The 23,496-nt window shown below is 32.7% G+C and overlaps 5 protein-coding genes across 8 annotated transcripts; 2 read left to right on the top strand and 3 right to left on the bottom strand.

The window, feature by feature from the left end:
* Window positions 1-76: 76 nt before the first annotated feature.
* LOC116774769 (glutamyl-tRNA(Gln) amidotransferase subunit A, mitochondrial) lies at window positions 77-3,659 on the top strand. 3 transcript variants are annotated; one of them, XM_032667516.2, is made up of 3 exons: window positions 77-242; window positions 2,129-2,520; window positions 2,756-3,659. In XM_032667516.2, exons 1-3 carry the CDS (start codon window positions 155-157, stop codon window positions 2,924-2,926), a joined length of 651 nt encoding a protein of 216 aa, XP_032523407.1. In that variant the 5' UTR covers window positions 77-154; the 3' UTR covers window positions 2,927-3,659. The 3 variants fall into 3 exon arrangements, with proteins under 3 accessions (XP_032523407.1, XP_061380081.1, XP_032523408.1); XM_032667517.2 differs by lacking the exon at window positions 77-242 and adding an exon at window positions 1,796-1,959; XM_061524097.1 differs by lacking the exons at window positions 77-242; window positions 2,756-3,659 and adding an exon at window positions 316-1,959 and having other exon boundaries at window positions 2,129-2,266.
* Window positions 3,660-5,884: 2,225 nt separating this feature from the next.
* Window positions 5,885-11,952, bottom strand: LOC116774958 (cilia- and flagella-associated protein 206-like). Its single transcript, XM_032667747.2, has 11 exons — window positions 11,433-11,952; window positions 11,123-11,364; window positions 10,528-10,705; window positions 9,996-10,170; window positions 9,413-9,605; window positions 9,066-9,344; window positions 8,404-8,546; window positions 8,028-8,152; window positions 7,668-7,777; window positions 7,106-7,337; window positions 5,885-6,021 (listed from the first exon to the last, which is right to left on the bottom strand). Exons 1-11 carry the CDS (start codon window positions 11,638-11,640, stop codon window positions 5,942-5,944), a joined length of 1,965 nt encoding a protein of 654 aa, XP_032523638.2. The 5' UTR covers window positions 11,641-11,952; the 3' UTR covers window positions 5,885-5,941.
* A 683-nt stretch (window positions 11,953-12,635) lies between these two features.
* On the bottom strand, window positions 12,636-15,452 carry LOC116774793 (uncharacterized). The gene is made up of 4 exons (XM_032667551.2): window positions 15,305-15,452; window positions 14,229-14,404; window positions 13,982-14,104; window positions 12,636-13,611 (listed from the first exon to the last, which is right to left on the bottom strand). Exons 1-4 carry the CDS (start codon window positions 15,345-15,347, stop codon window positions 13,246-13,248), a joined length of 708 nt encoding a protein of 235 aa, XP_032523442.1. The 5' UTR covers window positions 15,348-15,452; the 3' UTR covers window positions 12,636-13,245.
* A 392-nt stretch (window positions 15,453-15,844) lies between these two features.
* On the top strand, window positions 15,845-21,384 carry LOC116774690 (nucleolar protein 14 homolog). The gene is made up of 10 exons (XM_032667411.2): window positions 15,845-16,147; window positions 16,341-16,534; window positions 16,967-17,055; window positions 17,381-17,697; window positions 17,983-18,122; window positions 18,339-18,454; window positions 18,561-19,216; window positions 19,342-20,336; window positions 20,684-20,839; window positions 21,168-21,384. Exons 1-10 carry the CDS (start codon window positions 15,953-15,955, stop codon window positions 21,256-21,258), a joined length of 2,949 nt encoding a protein of 982 aa, XP_032523302.2. The 5' UTR covers window positions 15,845-15,952; the 3' UTR covers window positions 21,259-21,384.
* LOC116774688 (translocator protein-like) lies at window positions 21,249-23,003 on the bottom strand. 2 transcript variants are annotated; one of them, XM_032667410.2, is made up of 4 exons: window positions 22,760-23,003; window positions 22,082-22,332; window positions 21,798-21,892; window positions 21,249-21,584 (listed from the first exon to the last, which is right to left on the bottom strand). In XM_032667410.2, exons 2-4 carry the CDS (start codon window positions 22,314-22,316, stop codon window positions 21,399-21,401), a joined length of 516 nt encoding a protein of 171 aa, XP_032523301.2. In that variant the 5' UTR covers window positions 22,317-22,332; window positions 22,760-23,003; the 3' UTR covers window positions 21,249-21,398. The 2 variants fall into 2 exon arrangements, with proteins under 2 accessions (XP_032523301.2, XP_032523300.2); XM_032667409.2 differs by having other exon boundaries at window positions 22,082-22,318; window positions 22,760-23,002.
* Between the last annotated feature and the right edge of the window lie 493 nt (window positions 23,004-23,496).

The following is a 23,496-nucleotide window of genomic DNA, read 5'->3' on the forward strand; positions in this document are numbered from 1 at the left end:
TCCTTAAGAGCTTATTATTTATCTGGTATCTGTATTTCTATATTATTTATCTGTTTTCACTTTTTAGTAGCTTGTCACAATTCAATTTTAAATTTAAATTTTAGGGACCGTTTAAGTCTGCGCATTTTTGATTGCTAATTGATTAAATAGCAATATGAAAATTAATGTTAACATTAACGAGGAACATCTTCAAGTGCATAAATCAATCTCACTTAAAGAAAAACTAGAATCTAAAGCATTAGGTGGGTAAAAACATAGGTCTTTTGGTGATTCGTTTTAGAAAAATTCTAAAAGTTCATATTATGGTTTGACCTGACAGTACTGTTTACGGATAAGTTAGGAAAATTCTGTTTTGACAGATGTTCTATCAGTCGGCAATATAGATTGAATTCATAGTTGTTTCTTCCTAAAAATGTCATTTTAATTAAGACAACAAAATATATTTATAAAAAATTATAAAAATGAATAAATTAACGTCGTACAGTGTTAAAGAAATACATAAGTGCTTTCGGGATAAAATTCTAACCCCAACAAGCTTCGTAGATTTATGTTTACAACGAGCGAAACAAACCAACTTTTTGAACGCTTTTGTGACCCTAACCGACGAAATAGCAGAGGATCAAGCGGTAGATAGTGAAAAGAGAGTTTATATAAACAAGAAAACCAGACCTCTGGAAGGTATTACGATCGCTATAAAAGATAACTTTTGTACGAAAAATATACCAACAACTTGTGCTTCGAACATGTTAAGAAACTTTACACCTACCTATGATGCCACCGTGTATTCAAGACTTATTGACGCGGGTGCGTGTTTGATTGGAAAGACCAATTTAGATGAATTTGCTATGGGTGCTGGGACGGTTGATTCTATTTTTGGACCTACTCGTAATCCCTGGCAGTATGATAATGACTGGAGGATTTCTGGAGGCAGTTCGGGAGGTAGTGCAGTGGCGGTGGCATCAGGGACCTGTGTGGCAGCCATAGGTTCAGACACAGGTGGCTCAACGAGGAATCCTGCAGCTCTCTGTGGTGTTGTCGGACTAAAACCGACTTATGGATTAGTTTCCCGTTATGGCTTAATACCTCTAGTCAATTCTATGGATGTTCCAGGGATTTTAGCAAGAAATGTAGATGATGTAAGTTTAGTTCTAAACGCAATAGCAGGACCTGATGTTTTTGATTCTACTACTATAAAGAAAGACTTTAAATCTTTGGTAGTGAATGATGTTGATCTCTCAAGGATAAGAATTGGTATACCAAAAGAATATCGTTGTGAAGGAATGAGTGAAGAAGTCGTCGATGTTTGGAAAGAAGTTGCAGATCTGCTTGAAAATGAGAAATGTTCGGTGGAATCTGTGTCCCTACCTCATACATCTGTATCAATAGCGGTTTATTCAATATTGAATCAGTGTGAAGTGGCAAGTAACATGGCCAGATATGACGGTTTAGAATATGGTCTTAGAACATCTGAGGAGTATTCAACGGAGGAACTATATGCTTCATCTCGATCGGAAGGCTTCAATAATGTTGTGAGGTCAAGAATTTTTGCTGGCAACTATTTCCTGCTGACCAGGAACTATGAGAAATATTTCCTAAAAGCTCTTAAATTACGTAGGCTCATATCAGACGATTTTAAAAAAGTATTTAATGATGGAATCGATATACTTCTGACACCATCAACATTATCTGATGCACCTCTTTATACAGATTTTGTATCTAAGCACAACAGAGACCAATGTGCCCTTCAGGATTACTGCACCCAGCCAGCCAATATGGTTGGGATTCCTGCATTGTCTTTACCCATCAGGTTATCCAAAAATAATTTACCTTTGTCGATTCAATTAATGGGTCCAAATTTGTCAGAAGAACTGTTGTTAAGTGTCGCTAAGAAGATAGAGAGTTTAGTACAATTCCCTACATTGAAGATGGATTAATTTATGTATATTATTAGTTTTATAGGTTAGTTTAATGTAATAAAGTGTTTGGTAAATGACAAAACTTGTGTTATTGTTCTTGATACTATTTAAAGATATTTTTCTGTAATTTGGATGAAATTTTGCATTGATTTGCCTGGAATTGTTCTCATTGTGATTGTATTGAGATATAAATAGTTGCAATATTGTTCCAGCAATTCTTACCGCTGAAACATTGAATAAACTTAAAATATCCCCAGAGAGTTTGCCGCAAAGATGTCAAATTCTCCTCCAACAAGTGTCGGAGAGCCAAATAAGTTTAGAAATTGAGGATCTTGATCCAACGTCCATAGCATTAATACGAAATAAAGAACTCACGGAGAAATTAACTGACGACTACGAGATATTAAAACTGCAGCAGAAAAACGCAGAGTTGCAACTCAGTATTGATAGAAATAAAAAATTCATAGACAACTTAAAACTAGAATTAGAAAATTCTAGAAAATCGCTCGCACATCAAAATCCGAATCCAGCAAACATTCACGATCACATCAAGCAGTTGAAACAGAAGTTGGCGTCTTACGAGGACAGTTATGAAAAGGCAAAGGTAATTTATTACACAGTACGTATATTATTATTTTTATATGATATTATATTCGTATTAATATAATAATGGAAATTGTGAGAATTTTATTATTTTCCCTAATCTGAAGAGTGTAAGTAAAGATTAGGACTTAAAGTCTAGGTAGAATGCATTTATGAGCATTTTATTGTTGTAAAGTATTCTTGGGTTATAAACATTCAAGTTATTGAAATTATTAATTGATGGTAATATTTTTCAGGCCAAATACCACACTCTCTCACTGCCGGAGGTGATTCTGCCCAAAGCTTTGTCATCCCAAGTGACGACACTCACAGAACTTAAACAAGAAGAAGCTGTGTTGAAACAACGAGCCGATGACCTCGCGTTAGTTGAAGAAGCGAGGGAGGTGTTTAGTAGATTGAGGAAGTGACGTCACAATGGAAATATATAAAGCAAGATCTGTCTTATACAATATAACTTAAGATATTTTCAATATCATTAAGTAATGGTTCATCCCAAATTAATGAAAACAAATCGAATTGCTAATAGTTCTAAATCAAGCCTTATCTAAGTCTGCACCCTACATACTGAACCTTCTCAGCTTTTAAGTCATAAAGTATGTTGGTACTTGGGTCATATACTTGTAGACTAACAGTGATCTAGCTCTTGATATTATAGAAACAGGTTCTACACTAATTCCTACAAGAAATAATGACATATTGTTTTTTTTACAAGAACCTATAAGTATAACAGATCTTAAAGTATTATTATATGAAAACTACTAGCATGTGTAAGTAAATAGATTTAAGTTATTTAAACTCCTTTTCTTTCACAAAGTACACTTCACATGAATGTCCATAACATTAGGAAGAATGGGACATTTAATCTTGAATTCAGATTGATAACAATTAAATATTTTAGACAATTCATTATATCTTTATTATTCTACACATTATCTTCACGACAAGTAACATTATATGTGTAGTGAACTAAGTAATACAGTCAACAAATATAAGCCCTTTATTATTTTATGCTATGGCTTCATTCACACTGGAATCGTTGAATATTTGGCCAATGTGAACGTTTTTATTTTTTGGAATTATTATCTTGAGTACCATGTGGAGTGCCCTTTATATGAGCAAAAAAGTAAATAGTAATTTTATTCTTAGTAAATTTTTTTTCGTCAGTAAAGTGTTCTCCTACGCTGGTAGTATATATGTTAAGCAACCTCTGCCGGAGTCTGTCATTGGATGGGTAAGGAAAATTTAAAGCTGCCTTGTTTTTTATGACACTCGACAAGCGTCTTATGACGTCTCCGGTTTTCTTGGTTGTCACACGTGTGAGGGAAACTTTGGTGTTGTCAGTTCATCATTTTTCTGTATTGTCGCGGGTTGCCTTAAGTCAGAATAGTTTAGCTTTAGTTCGTGTGTGTTATTATCACGTGGTTATAGTGGTTGGGTGTTTTACTAACCTATTGCATCCTCTTTAAAAAATTCGTGGTGGTCTGAAGGTTAAAAGGCCCACCCCTCATACGTGAGGGCGCTGGTTCGAAACTTGGCAAGTACCAATGTGATCTTTTTCGAATCATTATGTACTTTCTAAGAGTATTAAGACACCACTGACGGACGGTGAAGGAAAACATCGTGAGGAAACCTGGTCTTATAATTTCAAAATATAAAATTGAAATCGCCAACCCGTCTTGAGCAAGCGTGGTGATTAATGCTCTAACCTTCTCCATGTGAGAAGAGGCTTTTGCTCAGCAGTGGGCTCCTATAGGCTGATGATAATGATCCTCTTTGTGAGTACTTGTCTATTTTGTATTTGTAAATTTTTATATCTACAGTATAAAATGGCTGGTGATCTTCCCCCGTTACCTCCTGATCCCGGTGATCCCATGAATATTAATTTACAGTTGTCCTCTTATACTAAACTCAAAACTCAAAACGTATCACGTAAGCATCATGGTGATGAGGAATCTGTAACTCCTTCGACTGCACCTAAAAAAACGGTCATTAATCCTTCCCTATCCTCTCCGTCAATCCAGTCATTGTTACCCATCCTTCTCTTCTTAATGGTTCTTTTTATACTGACATTGTTAAGGGTCCTTACATTCTACAAGTCTCAAGGGAAATTCAAGACCCTGCATCCCCCATCTCTATTAAACCCATTACCTGTGGTCAATTTTTATACAATCACAAAATCAATGGTATTGTAAAAGATGGCGTTAGAGGTGTGGGCCGCAACAGAATTTCGGTACAATTTTCATCGGCTCAAGCAGCCAACACTTTTCTTACCAATAAAATATTAGATTTATGTAAATATAAGGCCTATATACCTACATATAATGTTACACGAATGGGTCCAGTCAGGGGTGTCCCTGTAGACATGTCAATGAACGAATTCTTTGAGGCACTGTATCCACTCCCAGACGGTTGTGGTATTGTCCTGAAGGCAAGAAGAATTCTCAGTATTTTCCGGTGAAGCCATTGCTATTCTTGACGCTATTCTGTACGCGAAGTCCCACAGCTTAAAACAGACTATCGTTCTGACCGACTCCCTAAACTGTCTTGAATCAGTCAAACGAAACCCTTTTAAATGTAAGTATAGGTCTCCCATCATTTTGATGATTCGGGAGGTCTTGTATTTAGGTTATCAATTGGGTTTGTCTGTTGCTTTGGTAAGGATTCCCAGTCACTCTGGTATCCATGGCAATGAGACAGCGGACCTTAAAGCCAAATCAGCCATTTTGAATGGTTTAACTTCCTATAGTAAAATCACCTCAAAAGACCTATGTTCTTTGGCTAAAAGGTATCAAAATTTATCCTGGCATGAATCATGGGCTTCTTCAAATTCTAAAGGAAAAGTTTACGGAAATATCCAACTTAATATACCGACACGACATTGGTTCTTCTCCCAAAAATCTTCCTCTAGATGGATAATTTTCATTCTTTGCCGTCTCCGTCTGGGTCATGCATGTTCTGCTACACATTTACACCAGATTAGGATCAGGGATCACTCTATTTGTGAATGTGGCCTTGACGAAGGTTCCGTTCCCCATCTTCTCTTCAGCTGTCCCAAACTCCTTCATCCCCTCTATAATTTCCTCCCCGTCAACATTCCCGTCCTTTAAATATCGAATAATTGTGATCGTTGGTGTTTGGTCCCTTTAGTAAATTTATATGTAAATATTTTAATATCAATAGAATGAAGCTGTAAAAAATTGTTTAACAAAGTGCTAATAAAATCTTAGAATATTGAAAAAAGATATCAATAACTTCTGCTTTAAGAGAAAATCTCTTTAGAAAGGTTTGGTATTAAACAATTAATATTTATTGATAGCAGAACAATATAATACAAAGATAAGTAATATTTCGTTTATTATAAAAAACTACAATTCAATGATTATTGTATATTAAAGAACTACAACATATATAAATACAATCATTTATTCGGCAAGTGATCTTTGGTCGTTCAAAATAGTTTCTTTACTGACACACGGCCAGCTACACACTGAAATTACTCGAGCTGAAAAGACATCATAAATTATAGTTTTATTAAATAATATTAAGTATGCTGTCTGAAATGATTGAAATTAACTAATAATATATTTAATTGGGACTAACTTATGTATACAATCTACTTTTATTTACAAAAAATCTACACGCGCGAGAGATACAGGTTTTCGTTAATACACTGTAGAAATAGTATGTTTTTATTAATTATCTGTGGATATTTTATAAAAAAAAAACAATGTGGTAAGTGTCAAATTATTATCAAATGTCGTTCCAATGATGGGTGCTATATTGTCTTCTGACGTCAATCGTTATTCCATCAATTATATTTGATCAACATCAAAATGTCCTTACACTACTATCTTATCGTAAGTTCTCAATAATACTCGAACAGACTGTGCTACCATCCAACAGAGAGCACTTTCTTATTCTCCTTCACTAATGCTTATACTGAATCGTTTCTTGAAGAATTTGCTTAGAAATATAGAACTGATGGGACAATTTTATTTCTGAAGATCCAAAGCTGGATATCCAAGGCGTCAAAAACTGACATTATGATAAGTTTGTTAAGACCCTCGTGAAGAATGTGATTTAGTTTGGGGTTTAACAGGAAGGGTTATTTCGGTTGTAGTGTGACAGCAATCTCGGAGAAAAGGTGCAAGATATTTTTTGTGGAATCTCTAAAAAGCACCCAAAAACTTTAGGTGTTACGATAATTAGTCCCAAATTAAATCTACAGATCTTCAATTAAGTACCTTTGGAAATTTTAATATGTATAGATGTTTATTACACCTTGGCGCTAAAACTGTCGTATTGCAAAGTCCGACCCGCGTCCTCATGGTGCATTCGAGGGTTATTTTACTTAAGTTAGTGAGTTTTTACTTTGTATTGAATGACGAACGATAAAAATTGTAGGTTATTCAACATATCTAGCTAATAGATGGCACTACTAGTTTATTAACACTATTCTATAATTATTCGTGTATTAGTTAACGCCTTAAGTTAAGTCCATATGAACAAAGTCGCGAATAGAAGTATTTAAAAAAAATTGTATACTTTTTTGGGGTAGTCCAAAATAATGAAAATATAATTGAAACCTTTTTGTTTCTCGCTGTCCGCCATTTTGTTTAGTTCCAAAGCGTGTTGGCCGTAACCTATCTGACCCCGGAGCCCCCACAGGAACACCTTGTTGGGGTCGGTGTTGACGCCGCTGTCTTTCTTCGTCTGCATGTTCTTGTCCCTCGGCTGGAAGGTCTGACAGTGGACCTCGGAGCGAAGGTGGCTGTAGTGAGTCTGGGTCGAGTGAGTCTTACAGTTCACGATTGAAGACTGCAAATAAAATATCATGAAATTTATATTAGTTGATGATAAAAAATAAACAGATGAATTGGTGAGCTATTATCAAAGAATTGTATGTTATAAGAACCTAAAATATTTTTTTCGTGTTTGTCTTAAGAGAGTAACTAGTAAGATAGTGCAAGTTCGTATCAGAAAGTTTAACTCAATCTTATATTTTATATTTATAAATAATTTGTATTGTTAAAGCGACTTTATATAAATTATTATTTAAACATTTAAGACGAAATTTTTCAATATTCAAATACAATATACAAAACCAAAGGTATATGTATATATATGTATATATATATGTCTCCTGACCCACTGACAAGCTCTCCGTTTCCATTCCCAAAGGTTCCAGGAATAATTCTTTTCTATATAACTCTCTATAGGATGGGTTTCTGTCTGAACGTCTTTGTCGGAGATTCTCGCTGAAATTGAATTTTACACACAATCAACATAAAATACAGGGATTCTTAAAAATATATATGAGAAATGAAAAATATATATGTTTTCTTTTTCAGATATTCAATATAGAATAAGTACAATGAAGTAATTATACTTCCAAAATTGTCTCTCCATCATAAGTTACTAATGGATGTAGATACCGTGTACACAAAGAAAAAAATGGCATGTGTTTTATTTAAAACATTATATTATTGTGAACTATTTGATTCTTACTTTTTGGATAAACTTTGGTAACGAGCTGGTCTATGGTCCGCACGCTACTTACTTCCGGTAGAATGTTAAGGAGGTTTATCACGTGCGGATTGTTGCGAGCGAAATCCAACACCTCGTTGATGTACCTACAAAGTTTCTAACTTGTCTATGGCTGGATAAAAACTAAACTCAGTCTAGTTTCTGAATAAATTATAAATATTATTGTAATCAATATAGTGTGGTTACATTTCACACTTTAAGTTAATCTCATTATGGATGTCTAAATAAGGTTTAAGTTTTATTTATACCTCTAACAGTTCAAAAATGTTCTACATATTGTTATGGTAATTTGTTATCGGCTGTTTCTTTTAAACATTGTAAATATATAAAAACTCACCTTTGTGGTTCTCTACTAAATCGTGCCGCCATTTTGACGCTACAGAATCCGTAGCGCGTGTTGTTATTCTTGATGAGTCCTACCCTCATATTACTCGGCACTAACGCACCGACGCTCAGACAGAGCGCACAGAATCCTAGAAACTGATATTTGATTATTTTATAACTTAGTCTACGTCAGGGTAACTTTATATTGTTTATTTCTATCACAAATTTGAATAATTACTTTCTGTCTTATTGTTTGGTATTAAAATATTTCATGATTATTGAATTGTTTTTTTAAGAATCTTTTAAAAGATAAAGAAGCCGTAAAAAATTGCAGTTTTTTTTTTTTAAGAAATGAACAGTTTGTGACCATAATCTAGTGTCATGGTAATAGAAAATATATCTCAGTAAAAAATAAAAACCTGTTCACTTTTTCCTTACCATACAGTCTGTATGGTAGTTTAGACAATTTCTTTAATATCAAAAAATATTTATTTCAACTAGTATTATTATGTAACAAATCTTCATATAAAAAACTTTGTTTTGATGCATATGTTCATTTAAATGATATCAGTTAATCGATATATATTCGTATGAGCGGAGTCGCGATCGAAACTATACTAGATTCAATACATGTAATTCACTAACATAAATCAGAAATGATACAAGTGATTATACCTGTACATGTTTTTCATTGATCGAGAAGTTTTCGTTATATCCCACATAGTTCTTCAACGAGCCCATAGACAATCTCTCCGTAATGCTAACTTTACTGCTCATCCTGTCTTGATCGGTGACCACGTGTTTCCCCTCCAGCATCTTCTCCAGCAGTTTGTACGGTATCTTCATCTGATCCTGTATGTTACCGAGCACAGACATCAAACGATTCACGGTCGACATCAGATACATAACGTTTTGCATCGAACGCCATACTTCCCAAAGTTTCGTGAATAGCGGCTAAAATTATTTTTTTAATCAAAACGTGTTAAATGAAAAAAATATACATTTATTATTTCATATCTTACAAAAACTGTGACGACCGGGACGGCAGCTTTATATTTTACGGCTGAATGTAACTCTTCTAAAACAAGTTTAACTTTTTCGACGCAACGGTCGCCATTTTCAACCATAGACTCGACGTCTGACAGGAGTTTCCGTATAAACAGTTCGTATTGGCGGTTAAAGGCTAGTAGTTCGAATATATCTTTGTAATCGTCTCTAAAGAAACATTATAGCATTTTATTAAGGATTTCGTGAATTATACAGCTTTATTTATTACAAGCAAAATAAAGTTATTATGAAACTACAATTTGTAAGTGAAAATAATCTGATATATATTTTAATAATAAGCTATTAAAGTTTTTTTTTAATTTAAATTATATAAAGAAGAACGGAAAATGAAACTACGGTAGTACGGAAGATAACAGATATAATTTTAATCTGTTTATTAGGACAGAAGAATTTTAAAAACTGTGATGAATATTTGTTAAACTCTGATTAAAGCACATATTATAATACAAAGAAATATGTCAAGCAGTGGTTCCGCCATATTGGCTTTAACGTGTTTTCTCATTTCAAATAAATACTAAAAGTAATTAAATGACTCACTCGGTCAATTCACTACCAGAAGGTATGTCTATGAGAACGTTGCCAGTTTCATCTTGTATACTGATAGAGTCCGCTATGGCCGTGGTGAGGGAATTCACTCTCTGCATCACCGCTATCAGTGAGTTTGATAGTGAAGCCAGACACGCTTTGCCAGCATCCACAAAAATAAAAGGTACTGGAATATATATACTATATGTTTATTCAGTCTGATAAAGCTTTGTTGTTTGATTTAATTATATTTTGTTAGTTTCCGATTCTGAACACCTTTACACTAATTCCTTACCACACGTGTACAATGCCAATTATTATTCGTAAATCAAGTTAATTTGTGGTAACTATTAATGAAAACTCGAAACTTACCGTATTTAGTACAGAAATTTTATTTTACATAGAAGCATAAACCATCAAAGCAATCTTTTAGGAAATTATCATAGATATTCTTAGCTATTGTTTAAATAATAATCTAGAGAGTACCTATAGTTATTATATCACTGTAAGTTGTAACTAATTATTTCAATGTTATTGGACGTACGGTCAGGGATCCCCTCTCCTCCTTTTTTGCAGTCTCTGTTAAACAACCTCACCCCAGAGGCTATCTGCATGATTTCGTTCAATTGAATTAATTTTTCAGATCTCGGTAGAGCGACGAATACTTTTAGATCTTCCAGCGAAAATACACTCTCTAAACTAGCCATTCCTTCTTTTAATGTCTACGTAACAAAAAATAATACATTAATTAAATAATTAATTTATAACAGATACATGCACTGAACTAGTGTTCGCCTGCGACTTAGTCCGATGGGACTCCGGAATTAGTTTAAGGGGAATTGTATAAAATGTTTAAACTAGGGCAATGACAGCTGATTGGTAACATATTATTATTATCTGCATCACGAGATCATGCACGATACAACTGTTATACCTTGCTCGTGCGAACAATACATTAAATTATACCTAGTTCTATATTACATTATAGTAAAGTTTGATCAAAATTTGTTCGCTAATTTATGCTTCAATGAGCCACATTCACCCATTCGCCCACACATCTTGATAATCCTTCGGATTCATTAGGTATATTAGTAAAGGAGCAGACTAGTAGACTATAACGTGCTGTTTTTTGTACATACCACTATCGACCCAGGATTGCCGAGACCGCTGGATAATATTATATAAATGGATATTTTTCTAAACAGCTTCTTGAATGCTGCCTCGTCTTCGAAGTCGACGTCCTCGTCCAGTATTTCATTGACGAGGGGTCTCAAACAGTTGTTTATGGATTCCAAATGTTTGTCGATGAGATTCTGTAGCTTGTCGTAGTTAGTTTGCATGATGTATTGCATTTTTAACGTGTTTATGGATGTCTCGCTGCCTGTGGACATTTTTCTTCAAAATAATTTAAACGCTACATCACGTCCTTTACCTGTAATCTGTACTTACTCGTTAACATCGTGACGCATTCGTTGACGAAGTATTCCAAATTGTTTCTACTTATGGTTTTAGAGAACAAACCGCCGTATTTAGGATTCAGTAGAAGCAATTCTATCAGATACACTACAAAATCTGGATCAACCACAACGTTCTGTGATTGGCAGTTACGTGTGATTTCGTTTGACATGTTTTTTATAACGTTTTCGTTGCATGCCATTTTTAATTATAATAATTATAAAATATATAATTAATACAAAATAATCGTGTACAGGACCAAAATTCGGACAGTAATTGATTTATTACAGTTGCCATGGAGATTGTCATAGAAATTAGCAGAGAATGTTATTGCTTCAAGATATCGTTCTAGATTATGGAAACGTTCAAAAAGATGTGTGTGTTTTGCTTACAGACGTTCAAGGATAAGAAGGCGCCAAAATTCTGTTTTTTATTAGTCTGTATCAACTTAATTTGTCATATTATAAAATTTTTGATTGTTCCAATAATAATTACCATGTTATGGAATATCTGATACCGATTTCTGTAATAAATTATTTCATGTAAGTATGTGAATAATTGAAAAAGTTCCTGTTATAAAAAACTAAAAGACAGGAATGTCAGACAGGCGGGATGTATTTAACAAAATTACTATATCTGTTGCGGTCTAGCATTAGATGTTATAGACATACGTAAAAAACTCCTTTATATATATATTATATATATATATATACTGAGAATACTTTTCAATTTTATAACATCTACATGTTGTGTATTTTAGCTTAAAGTCTTACAATTCAGCCATTACCTTTTAAATCTTTAGTTTAGAAATATTTTGTAGTGTATATCAAAACACAAATTCTTTATCCAATATTAAAATAATGGGACCAAATGCAAAAAATAATAATTATTTGTGCATGGAGGCCCTCCGAGCGGAAGAGGCGATACTTGGTAGCGTTGGGATGAGTGCAAAGGTGTAGAAATTGATTTTTGAGGATTTTATATTTTATACTTTATAAGACAAACTTTATTAATATTACTTACACGACACAATTGATTGCCCGCACGCGATCGAGCGCCACGCATTCCCTCTCAATCCGTCTCTTTTTATCCCCCCTCCCAGAAGCGTTAAAGGTTTAACGCAACCTTGTTGGAAGTCGCATAATAAGTTTCAGTTCAATAATATTCCATATTTCACGCTATTAGTTAATAAAAGTCTTTATGTAGTTAAGTCTTTATTATCATAGAAATATCCCTCTGGGACAAACTTACAACCTTTGAATCTAGCGAACTAGATTATTGCCTTTCATGCATACACTAGGACAATATAACTCTATACATTCCATAATAATTAACACTTAATTCCGCATACAAAAGTATTGTTATAGCTTAACATAAAATAACAATCAGAGATCATTTGAAAAGTAACAAAAAATCAGGTTTAATTCACTATAAATTTGTTATTCGTCAATTTCATTATTAAATTCATCATAATGTGAACCAACTTAATGAATCCCAAGTTAAAAGCTCTGAACAAGTGTTAAAGATTACATATCTTAGCATATCTTAACAGAAGGTATCGAGTTTCACAAACACCTAACAGTCGCTCGACTAGTGACCGACTTAACCTATAGTAGATGTTCCTGAAACTGGACATTCATACTTACATTTAAAATATCTATCAATAATACATATGCAAGCATATAATAAATCTTATTTGAATGAACACACAAACATATCGGATGTAAGAAATGAAATGTCAAATGTATTTAGAAAAATATATGTAGTTAACAGAGGAGTGCTTGGCTTTAACTATATAGATAATAAGTTAGTCATCGAGGAAATGCGTTTTGAGATACTTCATCATGCCAAAGGTTCGGAAACGTTTGGTTCCTATCACTTTGTACAGAGCGTCGTCACAGATAGCAAACTGTTTGTTATTGGGATCATACAGATTCTTCTCTTTGATGATGGTCCAAACACGTTTGACCACTTCATGTCGTGGCATTTCCGTTTCCCCCATGAGTTCTGATAGGGCCGGAGACAACTTGTAAGCTCTGGTGTATCCTCCGCCTTTCCGCCCACCACCCTTTTTCGGTTTGGCTGCCTTTTCTTTCTTCTTGCCCCAATCACTGTCTGAATCTGAGGATCCCTTCTTCTTCTTACCCTTCTTAGGAGCTGGTTTCTTCTCTTCCTGATACAAAAGACATTTATTTCGAGGTATTGATATTAAATCTAAGCGAGTCATTATTAACTCTTGACTATAGTGAGGTAGTTCCATTAATGTCAAGAATCAAAATTAACATAAACCACAGTATAAAGAAAAAAAATTAATTACATATATATCAAACATTATAATGAGTGAATTTTTATTTCAATAATATTATTATTTTTCCAGTAAGTATAATGATTTGTAGAGTCTATGAGATTGGACCTTGCATGTATGTATAACTAAAACAACCAAATTGATTTAAATTAACATTACTAAGTTTTTCCGCTTTTTAAATGAAAATTCAAGACAGTTTTTTCATTTTTCTTTTAGTATATTTCGTTCTAATTCTTACCTCTGACTCGCTGTCTCCTGAAGCATCATCGTCTTCATCGGAACTATCTTTTCGTGATTTCTTGTTACTGGCCTTGCTAGCAGGCGCACTACGCTTTGCAGGCTTTTTTTCTTCTTCTTCTTCCTAAAATATTACAATATTATTATAGCTTTTCATGGAGTTCAATAAGAGCCAGGTTTATAATCATATCAAAACGGCAGGAAGGATTAAGAAGCATTAAATGCTAATATGTTGTATATGTATATACCTCATCATCATCCTCTTCATCGTATTCATCTTCAGAGTTCTTACTGTTCACATAGTCCATCACCAGTTGGTCAATAACCTTCTTCTTCTCTGACAAATCTGTGTCAAACACTTTCTCCAACTTTTGTATGACCTTTTTCGTGGATGTGTTTGCGAGGTTAGCATTTTTAAGGATCTCTGTAGAAATAAATTGTGACTATGAAATATGTAATGAATTTCTTGCTATAATTATTTAGTAATCATGGTTCTTTAAATAGTTTTCGATTACATTTATTAAAACTACCATAATTTTTTACTTCATTAATTAATTGTCTAAATACACAGAAGATAAGATACTTCCAAGTGTGGTGTTTTGAACTGGTAACTTATAAGTATTTCCCGCCATTAATGATAAAACGATTTTACCATTTAATGATAAAAGTAATATAGCAGAAAGGTCAAGAAATTATAATAAAGTTATTGTTTTGTTATTTTTATATAATATTTGTTTTTAAATATGTAAGTTGCAAATAAAAAAAATATATATTTACTAATATTCTGACTATTGTCACTTACAACGCTTCTGCGCAACATGGCGTCGCCGAAGAAATCGACAAAACATGTACAATTTATTGTAATATATTAATATTTATGCTTTTATTAGCAAAATGTTTCATACAATATTTGTTCAAAACAGAGATGCGCGTTGTATTGAATTATTAAACAGTTATAAGAGCTAGCCGTTTCAGCGTGTCATACGTGGGACTTCGATGTTCAAAGAAACGCGTTGCATAAAAATAAACCATCAGTGAGGAGACCTATTAAGGACATTAGAATATAAGCCGATCGTGCGAAAAATTCCGCACATATCCACCAAACATCTTTCACTTGAAAAATTTTTGTACGGAAATCATACTATCAGAGATATTTAAAATTAAAGTTGAGAAAATATAAACTTCACTGAAACGTTAATAGGTAGCCATTATGTACCCCCGGCCAGATACCCTATGTGTATACGTATTTTCATCATTACGGCTTCAAAATTTATAAATATTAACGTCAGTGTATATGAAGTAAATAATTATTAAACAAACTTACTTTCGATTTCCCTTTCAAGATCTTCTTTACTAACATCTGCCATTTTTCTTAGGACAAGTAAATTCCGCCAGCTACACAAGGAAACAAAGCCACACAATAATATACCTACGCGCTAGATGCTACACGGCATTCTCACGAAATCACCCGAATCGGGTTTCGGTAATGTTCGGATCACTCTGTTTACCAATAGAAGCAGTGTGTTGATTAGAAAAATCTGCGTTCGCTTTAACAAGTGCTATTAAAAAAGTTACCCTATATATGATACGGTATGTATAGAAATTCCATTAATTATTTGTATTATATGATAATCGTATACAATATAACACATTGCAATACTTTCAATTTTTATTGAAAATAATATGAGCAATCTGTTAAAATTTATTGTTTAAAAGTTTGTGTTTATTTAAAATCATTTCGAAAATTTATTTTCTCAGTTGACTTTAATATTGGAATTTTAGAAAATCTATAATGAAATAAAGTCCGAATGCAGCCTTTTGTGGGAAGATTACGACAATTGACAATAAAGTCTTTCTGTTCTTGACATTTGTCAAAACCATGTGAAATTTACGTTGAATGTTGATGTACTAAGTAACCTCAAATTAATAGTTATTTATCATAATTCTGTTGTTTAATTAACAGTTAATAATAATGGCTAAAGTTAAGAATAAGAGGAATGCAGGTTTAGCGGATAAAGTGCATCAGAAGCGAAATGCAGACGCAAATAAAAAGAAGTTGAACCCTTTCGAAGTTCATATAAATAGGGAGAAACTTAAAGTTTTAGGAAAGAAATCTAAGCATGATCGAGGTTTACCAGGTGTATCTCGTGCCAAGGCCATACAAAAGGTATTATAACATTATCGTGTTGAGTCAACACTGATAGTAAATTTCATTTCATGGTATTAATGAATATTTAGTTAACTGGTTTGTTAGTTTTAGTAAACTTTAAATAACATAAAATACAATAACATAGTAATATCAATTAATCTGTAAAACAACAAACACAGATTTGATATTAAAAAAATATTTGTTATCTTAGAGAAAGGAGACTTTAGGAACAGAAATGAAGATAATGCATAAAACCAATGCTTTCATAGACCGTCGTATTGGTGAAAGAAACAGTCAGCTCTCAGCGGAAGAACGCATGATAGCTAGATTTGCTGCAGAGAGATCTAAGCAACATAGTAAAAAGAGTATTTATAACTTGGCCGACGATGAGATATTGACGCACAGGTATGTTTTATCTATAACAATAAAGCTTTTATAATCTTTAATAAAACATATATTTTCAGATTACTATATTTTTCATTATTTTCAACTACATACACCAGGAGTTTCGGTTACTTTGCAGCGACCACGATCACAAGCAGATGAAAATGTCTCATCTTGTCATTCTCATCTCATCCAAAAATATTACTTTTATTTAAATAAATACTAGCAAAAGTCTTAGATCTCTTTACTATGTCGCATGTGACATTCAACCTAACTAAGATAGTTTAATTAATATTAAAAATAACTCGTACTTCATAAAGAAGGGGTTACTTGATCTCACTCATTTCCCGCAATAGAATTACTTTTAGTCTTAAAGAAAATTATTAAATCCTTAAAGATCTTTTGTAATGAATTAACTTTTTACAGCCTGTTATATTGAATTTAATTTTTTAGAGGCCAGACATTAGAACAGATTGAAAAGTTCGATGATCCAAGATCATCTGATGATGAAGATGAAGAAAAAAAGTTCGGAGGTTTAGACGGTGAGCTGACTTTAACACAATAATATATTGGTCATCAAAGTACCAATAACATAATATTGTTGGGGATAGTTCAGATCGGAGTAACGAGCATTAGATAATTCTGCAAATTCTGCATATCTGTTGTATAAGCAGCTTTATAGAGGAATGTAAAATTATTAAGTTGAAGTTAAGATAATTATTTACATGTTTTGATTTATTACTTAACACACACATTATATTATTATGATGTATGCCAGGATTGGGTTTTGTGTGTTCTGTGACCTTAGTTAAGTGTTAATAATTTTTAAATCTTTTAGATTTTTTATATTTTTTATGTATATTACAGATGAGTTTGTATCAGAAGGACATTTTGGTGGTGGTGTGCTATCAAAATCGGAATCGAAAGACGGTGCGAAGTCGCATAAAGATCTGATAGAACAATTAATTGCGGACTCAAAGAAGAGGAAAGCGGAGAAGCAGAAGGAGAAGGAACAGACTTTAGATTTAACAGAGAAATTGGATAGCGAATGGAAAGATTTACAACCTGTTGTTTTTAAGCAGCATAAAGAAGAATCCATTATAGACAAACTGTTGAATAAAGAAGATAAAGGCTTGGACTATGATAAGACTATGAGGGAACTGAGATTCGAGAAGAGAGGGACGGTAGGTAGCTTGTTAGTTGTATATAAATTTAATACACAATGTATATTGTGTTGTTTGATGAATTACAGGATATTTTATGTACCAACATTAAATATTTTTTTTATATCATATAAAAACAACTTATATTATGGGTGTTATTCAACTGGAAAACCTATTGTTGTATATAATATGAGAATTTTATTACTGCTTTATATATACAGATAAAATACTGAATAGAAATATATTAGAAAAACATTTTAGATATTTTTGATGAAGATCATATTAATGTTTTTATATATATTTCAGCCATCAGATGCTCTTAAGAGCAAGGAAAAATTGGAGGAAGAGGAAAAGAAGAAAATTGAAGAATTAGAGAAGCAAAGACAAGAGAGAATGTTATCACAAGAAGAGAAGGCGCCAAAGAGAACACAGACTATGAAACACAGGTATAATAATATAAATATTTTGTCTATGCTTCTGTATGGACATTCAAAAGTTCACAAACTTCCTTTATACATAAGTTTTGTTTTTAATTATCAAATGTCCACAACTCAGCTTTGCCAATGCACCAAATAGTTTATATCAACTAGAAGAAGAAATTATTAAAGGCAAGCAAATGTTAAATGTCGAATGTAGTGAGTTTGTACGTAATTTTATAACAGGTCCGCAGACGATTTGGACGATAACTTCGATCTAGACGACAACAAGGAATTCATGTTGGCTTATGATAAGGACGGGAAACCATTAGTACCTGAAAATGTACTGAACGATTTCTCAGGTCTGTCTGAATGTGTAATATTAATGTCAAGAATAAAATATATGTTATTTTTGTTTTTTAAGTATCAACTATTTGAAAGACATCAATCATTTTGGTTTTTTTTTAGTACCGAATGCTAGGAAGAAATTCGATGACGGTATATCGGACACGTCTGATGAGGATGATGATGAGAATGATGAGAACAATGACACTGATGATGGAAATGATGAAGATAATGAAATAGAGCATGATGAAGCAAAGGAAGGTCAAAGTCTGAAAAGACCAGCGTCTCCAGAATCCATTGATAGTGAAAGCAATGAAGATAGTAAGAAACAGAAACTTGATGATGAGGTTTTGCCTAAAAAGATAACCCGCGTTGATAATAACTCTCATAACGACGATATAGAAAGTTCAAATGACGAGAGGACTCAGGGACTATTGAACGAAAACAATATGTCTGAATCAAATGACTTAGAATGTGATACTTCTAGTGACGATGAACCGGGTATTGTTAGAGACAAGAAAATAAGTAACGCTGAGAGTGAAAGTGGAAAACTAAGTGACGGTACGTTGAAAGTGGATTCCGATGATGATGATGATGATGATGATGATGGTGATGATGATGATGATGATGACGAAGAAAGTATGCAGAACGACAAGAACAGCAAGCTTGATTTAGATGATCTGAAAGAGACAGATGAATCGGAGGAAGAGAGCGAGGAAAACAAAGAGAAAATGGGTTCCTTCTTTGATCTCAAATCGGCAGTGGGTGATAATTTGAAGGTTAGTCATATTAATTTTCATGTAATATCTATTGAGTCGAATTTCGTGATATTCGCAATTGTTTACAATATTTATCTTGTGTCGTTGGCTGAAATATATTGTTCAATAAAAATTCTGCATTACAGGAACTATTGCGTGGGAAGACACCGTCCCAACAGTCCTCGGCCATACAGAAGTTAATAAAGAGCTATGATCCCAGCTTATCACAAAACAATAAAGAGCTGCTGAGCACATTATTCGCTCACCTCCTGCAGTATATACACGATCTGTTCACCGACCTCTCCGAAGAGAGCGACGTTATAAAGTCTTTTCTGATCTTCGACAAAATAGTCCCTTATCTCTACGATTTAGTTCATTTAAATAAAGTTTCAACAAAAAAATTTTTGGTCGAATTACTTAAAGAAAAACATGACAATTTTAAACTTTCCCCCAAAAAAGTACCTGATTTGAATACGCTAATATTTTTCAAATTAGTATCTATTCTGTATCCGACATCCGACTTCCGGCATCCCGTTACGACGCCATCTTTGATTTTCATGACCGAAATATTAACTTTATCGCGTTTCAGAGACTCGATTTCAGTGTCTAGGGGTTTGTTTATAGTTTCGTTAATTCTAGAATATACTTGTTTATCAAAGCGGTACGTTCCGTCGGCGTTAAATTTCTTAAGAGGCTTAATTTATTTGAGCGCGAACACGTCTATTCTGAATCCAGTGCAAGTCGTTCCGCCATTCCGTTTGAATAGAGATGTCAAGATTTTGAAATTGGAACGCGACTGTTCCAAAATGGCTGTAGACAACAAAATGGCCGCCAGGGACTTAATAGCCAGTGAGGTAGACGATAGTTTCAGAATACGCTGTCTATCGACAGCGGCTATGATGCTGAAGGAATTCTTTGATAATTATAACGACATAGAAGCTCAAGAGGCGATATTCGAACAACACATCCAGATACTGGGTCGAGTGGATTTAGAACTATATCCGGATAGAGTGTCGCATAAGGTTACGGAGATAGTGCGGTACATGAAGCAATGCCTGGAAGTGAAGACCTACACACACATGGCCAGAGAGAAGGTCCGGCCCAAGGCTCTCAGGCTCTATGAACCTGATATACAGGCTGTGTAAGTGTATATAATAAATTTCTCTGAAAAATATTCTCCTTCGACATTCTATCTATATTAAAAATGTCATCAAAATCGGTTCAGCTGTCAAGTCATGTATGGCCAACAAAAAAACATAATATTAATATACTTATAATGTGTCATATAGAATATTTGTGGTGTGCAAAAAGCTTTTATAAAAATGTAACTATAAGACTCGAATATTAACTCAAGTGTTTTGTTAATAAATAGACAAGTATTTAGTATAATAAAATACATATTAAGGAGTAAGAGCAACTATAATAGAAAATTAAATTAAATTTTTAAATCCGCTCATAAATTAAATCGTTTCTTGTTTCTCCTTTCAGCTTCACAGGTAGCAAGAGTTCTAAAATGTCGAAGGAGGGCGCTGAACGAGCTAGACTACAAGGCAAATACAAGAAGGAGATGAAGGGAGCTCTCAGAGAGATAAGAAGAGATAAGGCTTACATAGCCTCCGTCAAGATCCGTCAGAAAATACAAAGGTTAGTGATGGACATTATAATAGTTTAATGTTTGTTTTATCAAATTCATATAAATATTACTCAGCTATAGACGTTTATTACAACACTGTCAAGTATAAGACATTAATTATTGTAACTTGCAATACCTAACATTAATTATATATTACAGGTTTGGTCGTCACTCAAAATATATAATACAAGACAAACTCATTTAATTGTCCAATAACATATTTTATTATTATTTATTATATCGTTTCTTTTATATATTTGTTTATATTTATGTTTCTAAACACAAAGAATAAATATATATATATGTCACATGTTATAATCTGTATATATTTTGTTACAGTGACAACATCCGCAAAGAGAAAGTGAAGCAAATCTACAAGGACGCGTCCATACAGCAAGGGGAGCTGAATAAATTAAAACGAATGAAATAATACGTTTATTAAATAATTAACATGTCATAGAAAATATTTTAATTACACACAAAATATAATTGACACAAATAAGGTCTTTATTCATAGTAAAATGTTTAACAAAAATATTATATTATCATATAGTCATTGTTTTTTTTAATTTATAGAGGTTTAATATTGCCTTTGTCATCGTTGTTCATCTTCCATATAGTGTAGTTGAGGAAAGACGCGAAACTGAGCCAAACTAGATATGGCGACATTAAATATATAGTTGTTTGATTGATGTTATAGAAGCTGTAGGAACAGGCAGCGGCCATTACGTCTAACGCTACTATATGTACGAAAGCCTAAAAAAAACAAGAAGAAATAGCTAAAAATTTCTAAACCTTTCCTTTAAGTTTGTGTTATGACATCATAAAGGCGTAATTTCTACCTTTTTTCAAATATTTTACACAGTATCATAAACAAAATCCTCGAATAACTTTCATACATTCAAATAGTAGACACCATCAAATGCACTATCGAGTATGAAGTCTGTTAAGTAAAGAGGTTATACTCACCCAACCCATTTTATGATACTTGAAGAACACCGGACTCCAAGTCCAGTTTAAAAGTAATTGACTGCCATATAAAGATAGTGGCAACACAGCTCTCTCTGAAAAAACAATTAATAATATTGCACAATTAAATACATTTAAAAATAATCTAGAACTAATATTTTGGATGTTATATGTATATCAATATTGTAGTACTATAGAAAACACTATAACTAACTTATAGTAAATTGTGTATTGGTGACATAAAAAGTATAGACACTATGCTTGCTAGCTACTTGCTCACTTACCAGTGAAACCGCCACAATCTTCATAAATCTTATAAGAGGCATATCCCATTCCTGTATATAGAACTGTCCAGGCCGGACCAAATACCCATTTTGGGGGATTCCAACTTGGTTTTTTTATGGTATCATACCAGGATACGCCAGTCTTAGATCTGACTTGGCCGGACATGGTCAAAGCTCCGAGCCAGCCACCAGAGTTTGGCAGCACCATGGCACCAATCATACTCCAGTTAACCATGGCTAATTAAAAATGTCTTCCAAATAAACATTTAATATTAAAAAATACCATTTTGTTTTGATATAAATTAAAGTTTGTGTTTGTAAATTGATAATCATTGTTTACATCAAAACTTTATTGGAATGTGTGTTTTCGAGTGTAATTTTAATTGATTAATTTTGAATTCAGAAGTTTAATATTTATTATGTTTAAAGTATTTTTTTTTTTTGTAAAACCCAATTTTATCAAACGATATTTCAAGAAAATAACATGCTGTTTACTATAAATAATATAATTGATAAATATTAAGTAACTAACATTTCTTGAATTGCATAATATTTTGTCGAGTGTACCTTATTACTGAATTCGTTTTTTTAATAAAATGTAAACGTAAAGGCGTTTTTCATATTTTTAAATTGAATACCATTAGAATTAAAGATATAGAGAACAGCAAGCTATCTTACCTTTAGTTTAATTAAAAATGTTATATTTGTTGAATAAAAACTTTAAATGAATATTTTGTTCAGTATTTTCGTCGGCAAAACAAAGAAACTATTTTAGGAATAGTCCAGCTTCAAACTGCAAACAAGACAATAATAATATGAACGATAAGGTTATGACTGTAGTATATTGTCAGACAATGATAAGTGATAAATGATAACAAATAATAATAATAATTAATAAGCCGATATAAAGTGATAACTGATAACAGTAACGAATCAGTTATAGTATTGCCATCCTATTTTATAAAATTGAAGACCCTTAGAACTATTTTAGTTCTTCAAAATTATTTCAAATATAAAGTCTTAATAAAAACAAGTTTCAGAAACGCGATTTAATAAAAATTCTTTATTTTATTACGATATTTCAAGCAAGATTAAACCGTATGCATATTTTATTAATTTATATAATAATTATAAAATAGCCTAGAAGTAAATAATCATTTACCAAAATTATAAATAATGCGAAAAGAACTGTAATCTATAATTATTATCAATAGGTTTTTACACATATTAAGACAGAAATAATTAATTACTAAATGATTACATTTTAGGTTAATTAAAATCTGCAAAAAGTAATACTGCGCAATCTTTATTATAGGTCTTATAAATTATTTAATAGTGTGACTGTTACAATTTGGCGCAAAGGTTTATTTTTACGGTACCATTATATTCAATATTCTCTGCGTAAAACGGAACAA

Source organism: Danaus plexippus, chromosome 23, assembly GCF_018135715.1.
Source record: "Danaus plexippus chromosome 23, MEX_DaPlex, whole genome shotgun sequence".
Classification (NCBI taxonomy): Eukaryota; Metazoa; Arthropoda; class Insecta; order Lepidoptera; family Nymphalidae; genus Danaus; species Danaus plexippus.

What these genes read in the sequence shown, in the direction of transcription:
- LOC116774769 (XM_061524097.1), top strand. Translation starts at nt 462, where the DNA reads ATGAATAAATTAACGTCGTACAGTGTTAAAGAAATACATAAGTGCTTT.
- LOC116774958 (XM_032667747.2), bottom strand. Translation starts at nt 11,640, where the DNA reads ATGGCATGCAACGAAAACGTTATAAAAAACATGTCAAACGAAATCACA. An exon ending in ATGCGTCACGATGTTAACGA is followed by an intron (nt 11,365 to 11,432) that starts GTAAGTACAGAT and finishes AAATGTCCACAG; the next exon opens with GCAGCGAGACATCCATAAAC. An exon ending in TACCAAAGTTTATCCAAAAA is followed by an intron (nt 7,778 to 8,027) that starts GTAAGAATCAAA and finishes ATTCAATTTCAG; the next exon opens with CGAGAATCTCCGACAAAGAC.
- LOC116774793 (XM_032667551.2), bottom strand. Translation starts at nt 15,347, where the DNA reads ATGGCAGATGTTAGTAAAGAAGATCTTGAAAGGGAAATCGAAA. An exon ending in TCTTGAAAGGGAAATCGAAA is followed by an intron (nt 14,405 to 15,304) that starts GTAAGTTTGTTT and finishes TTATTTCTACAG; the next exon opens with AGATCCTTAAAAATGCTAAC. An exon ending in ATGAAGAGGATGATGATGAG is followed by an intron (nt 14,105 to 14,228) that starts GTATATACATAT and finishes GTAATATTTTAG; the next exon opens with GAAGAAGAAGAAGAAAAAAA.
- LOC116774690 (XM_032667411.2), top strand. Translation starts at nt 15,953, where the DNA reads ATGGCTAAAGTTAAGAATAAGAGGAATGCAGGTTTAGCGGATAAAGTG. An exon ending in GATTCGAGAAGAGAGGGACG is followed by an intron (nt 17,698 to 17,982) that starts GTAGGTAGCTTG and finishes TATATATTTCAG; the next exon opens with CCATCAGATGCTCTTAAGAG. An exon ending in TGTACTGAACGATTTCTCAG is followed by an intron (nt 18,455 to 18,560) that starts GTCTGTCTGAAT and finishes GTTTTTTTTTAG; the next exon opens with TACCGAATGCTAGGAAGAAA.
- LOC116774688 (XM_032667410.2), bottom strand. Translation starts at nt 22,316, where the DNA reads ATGGTTAACTGGAGTATGATTGGTGCCATGGTGCTGCCAAACTCTGGT. An exon ending in AGATTGTGGCGGTTTCACTG is followed by an intron (nt 21,893 to 22,081) that starts GTAAGTGAGCAA and finishes TTGTTTTTTCAG; the next exon opens with AGAGAGCTGTGTTGCCACTA. An exon ending in AGTATCATAAAATGGGTTGG is followed by an intron (nt 21,585 to 21,797) that starts GTGAGTATAACC and finishes TGTTTTTTTTAG; the next exon opens with GCTTTCGTACATATAGTAGC.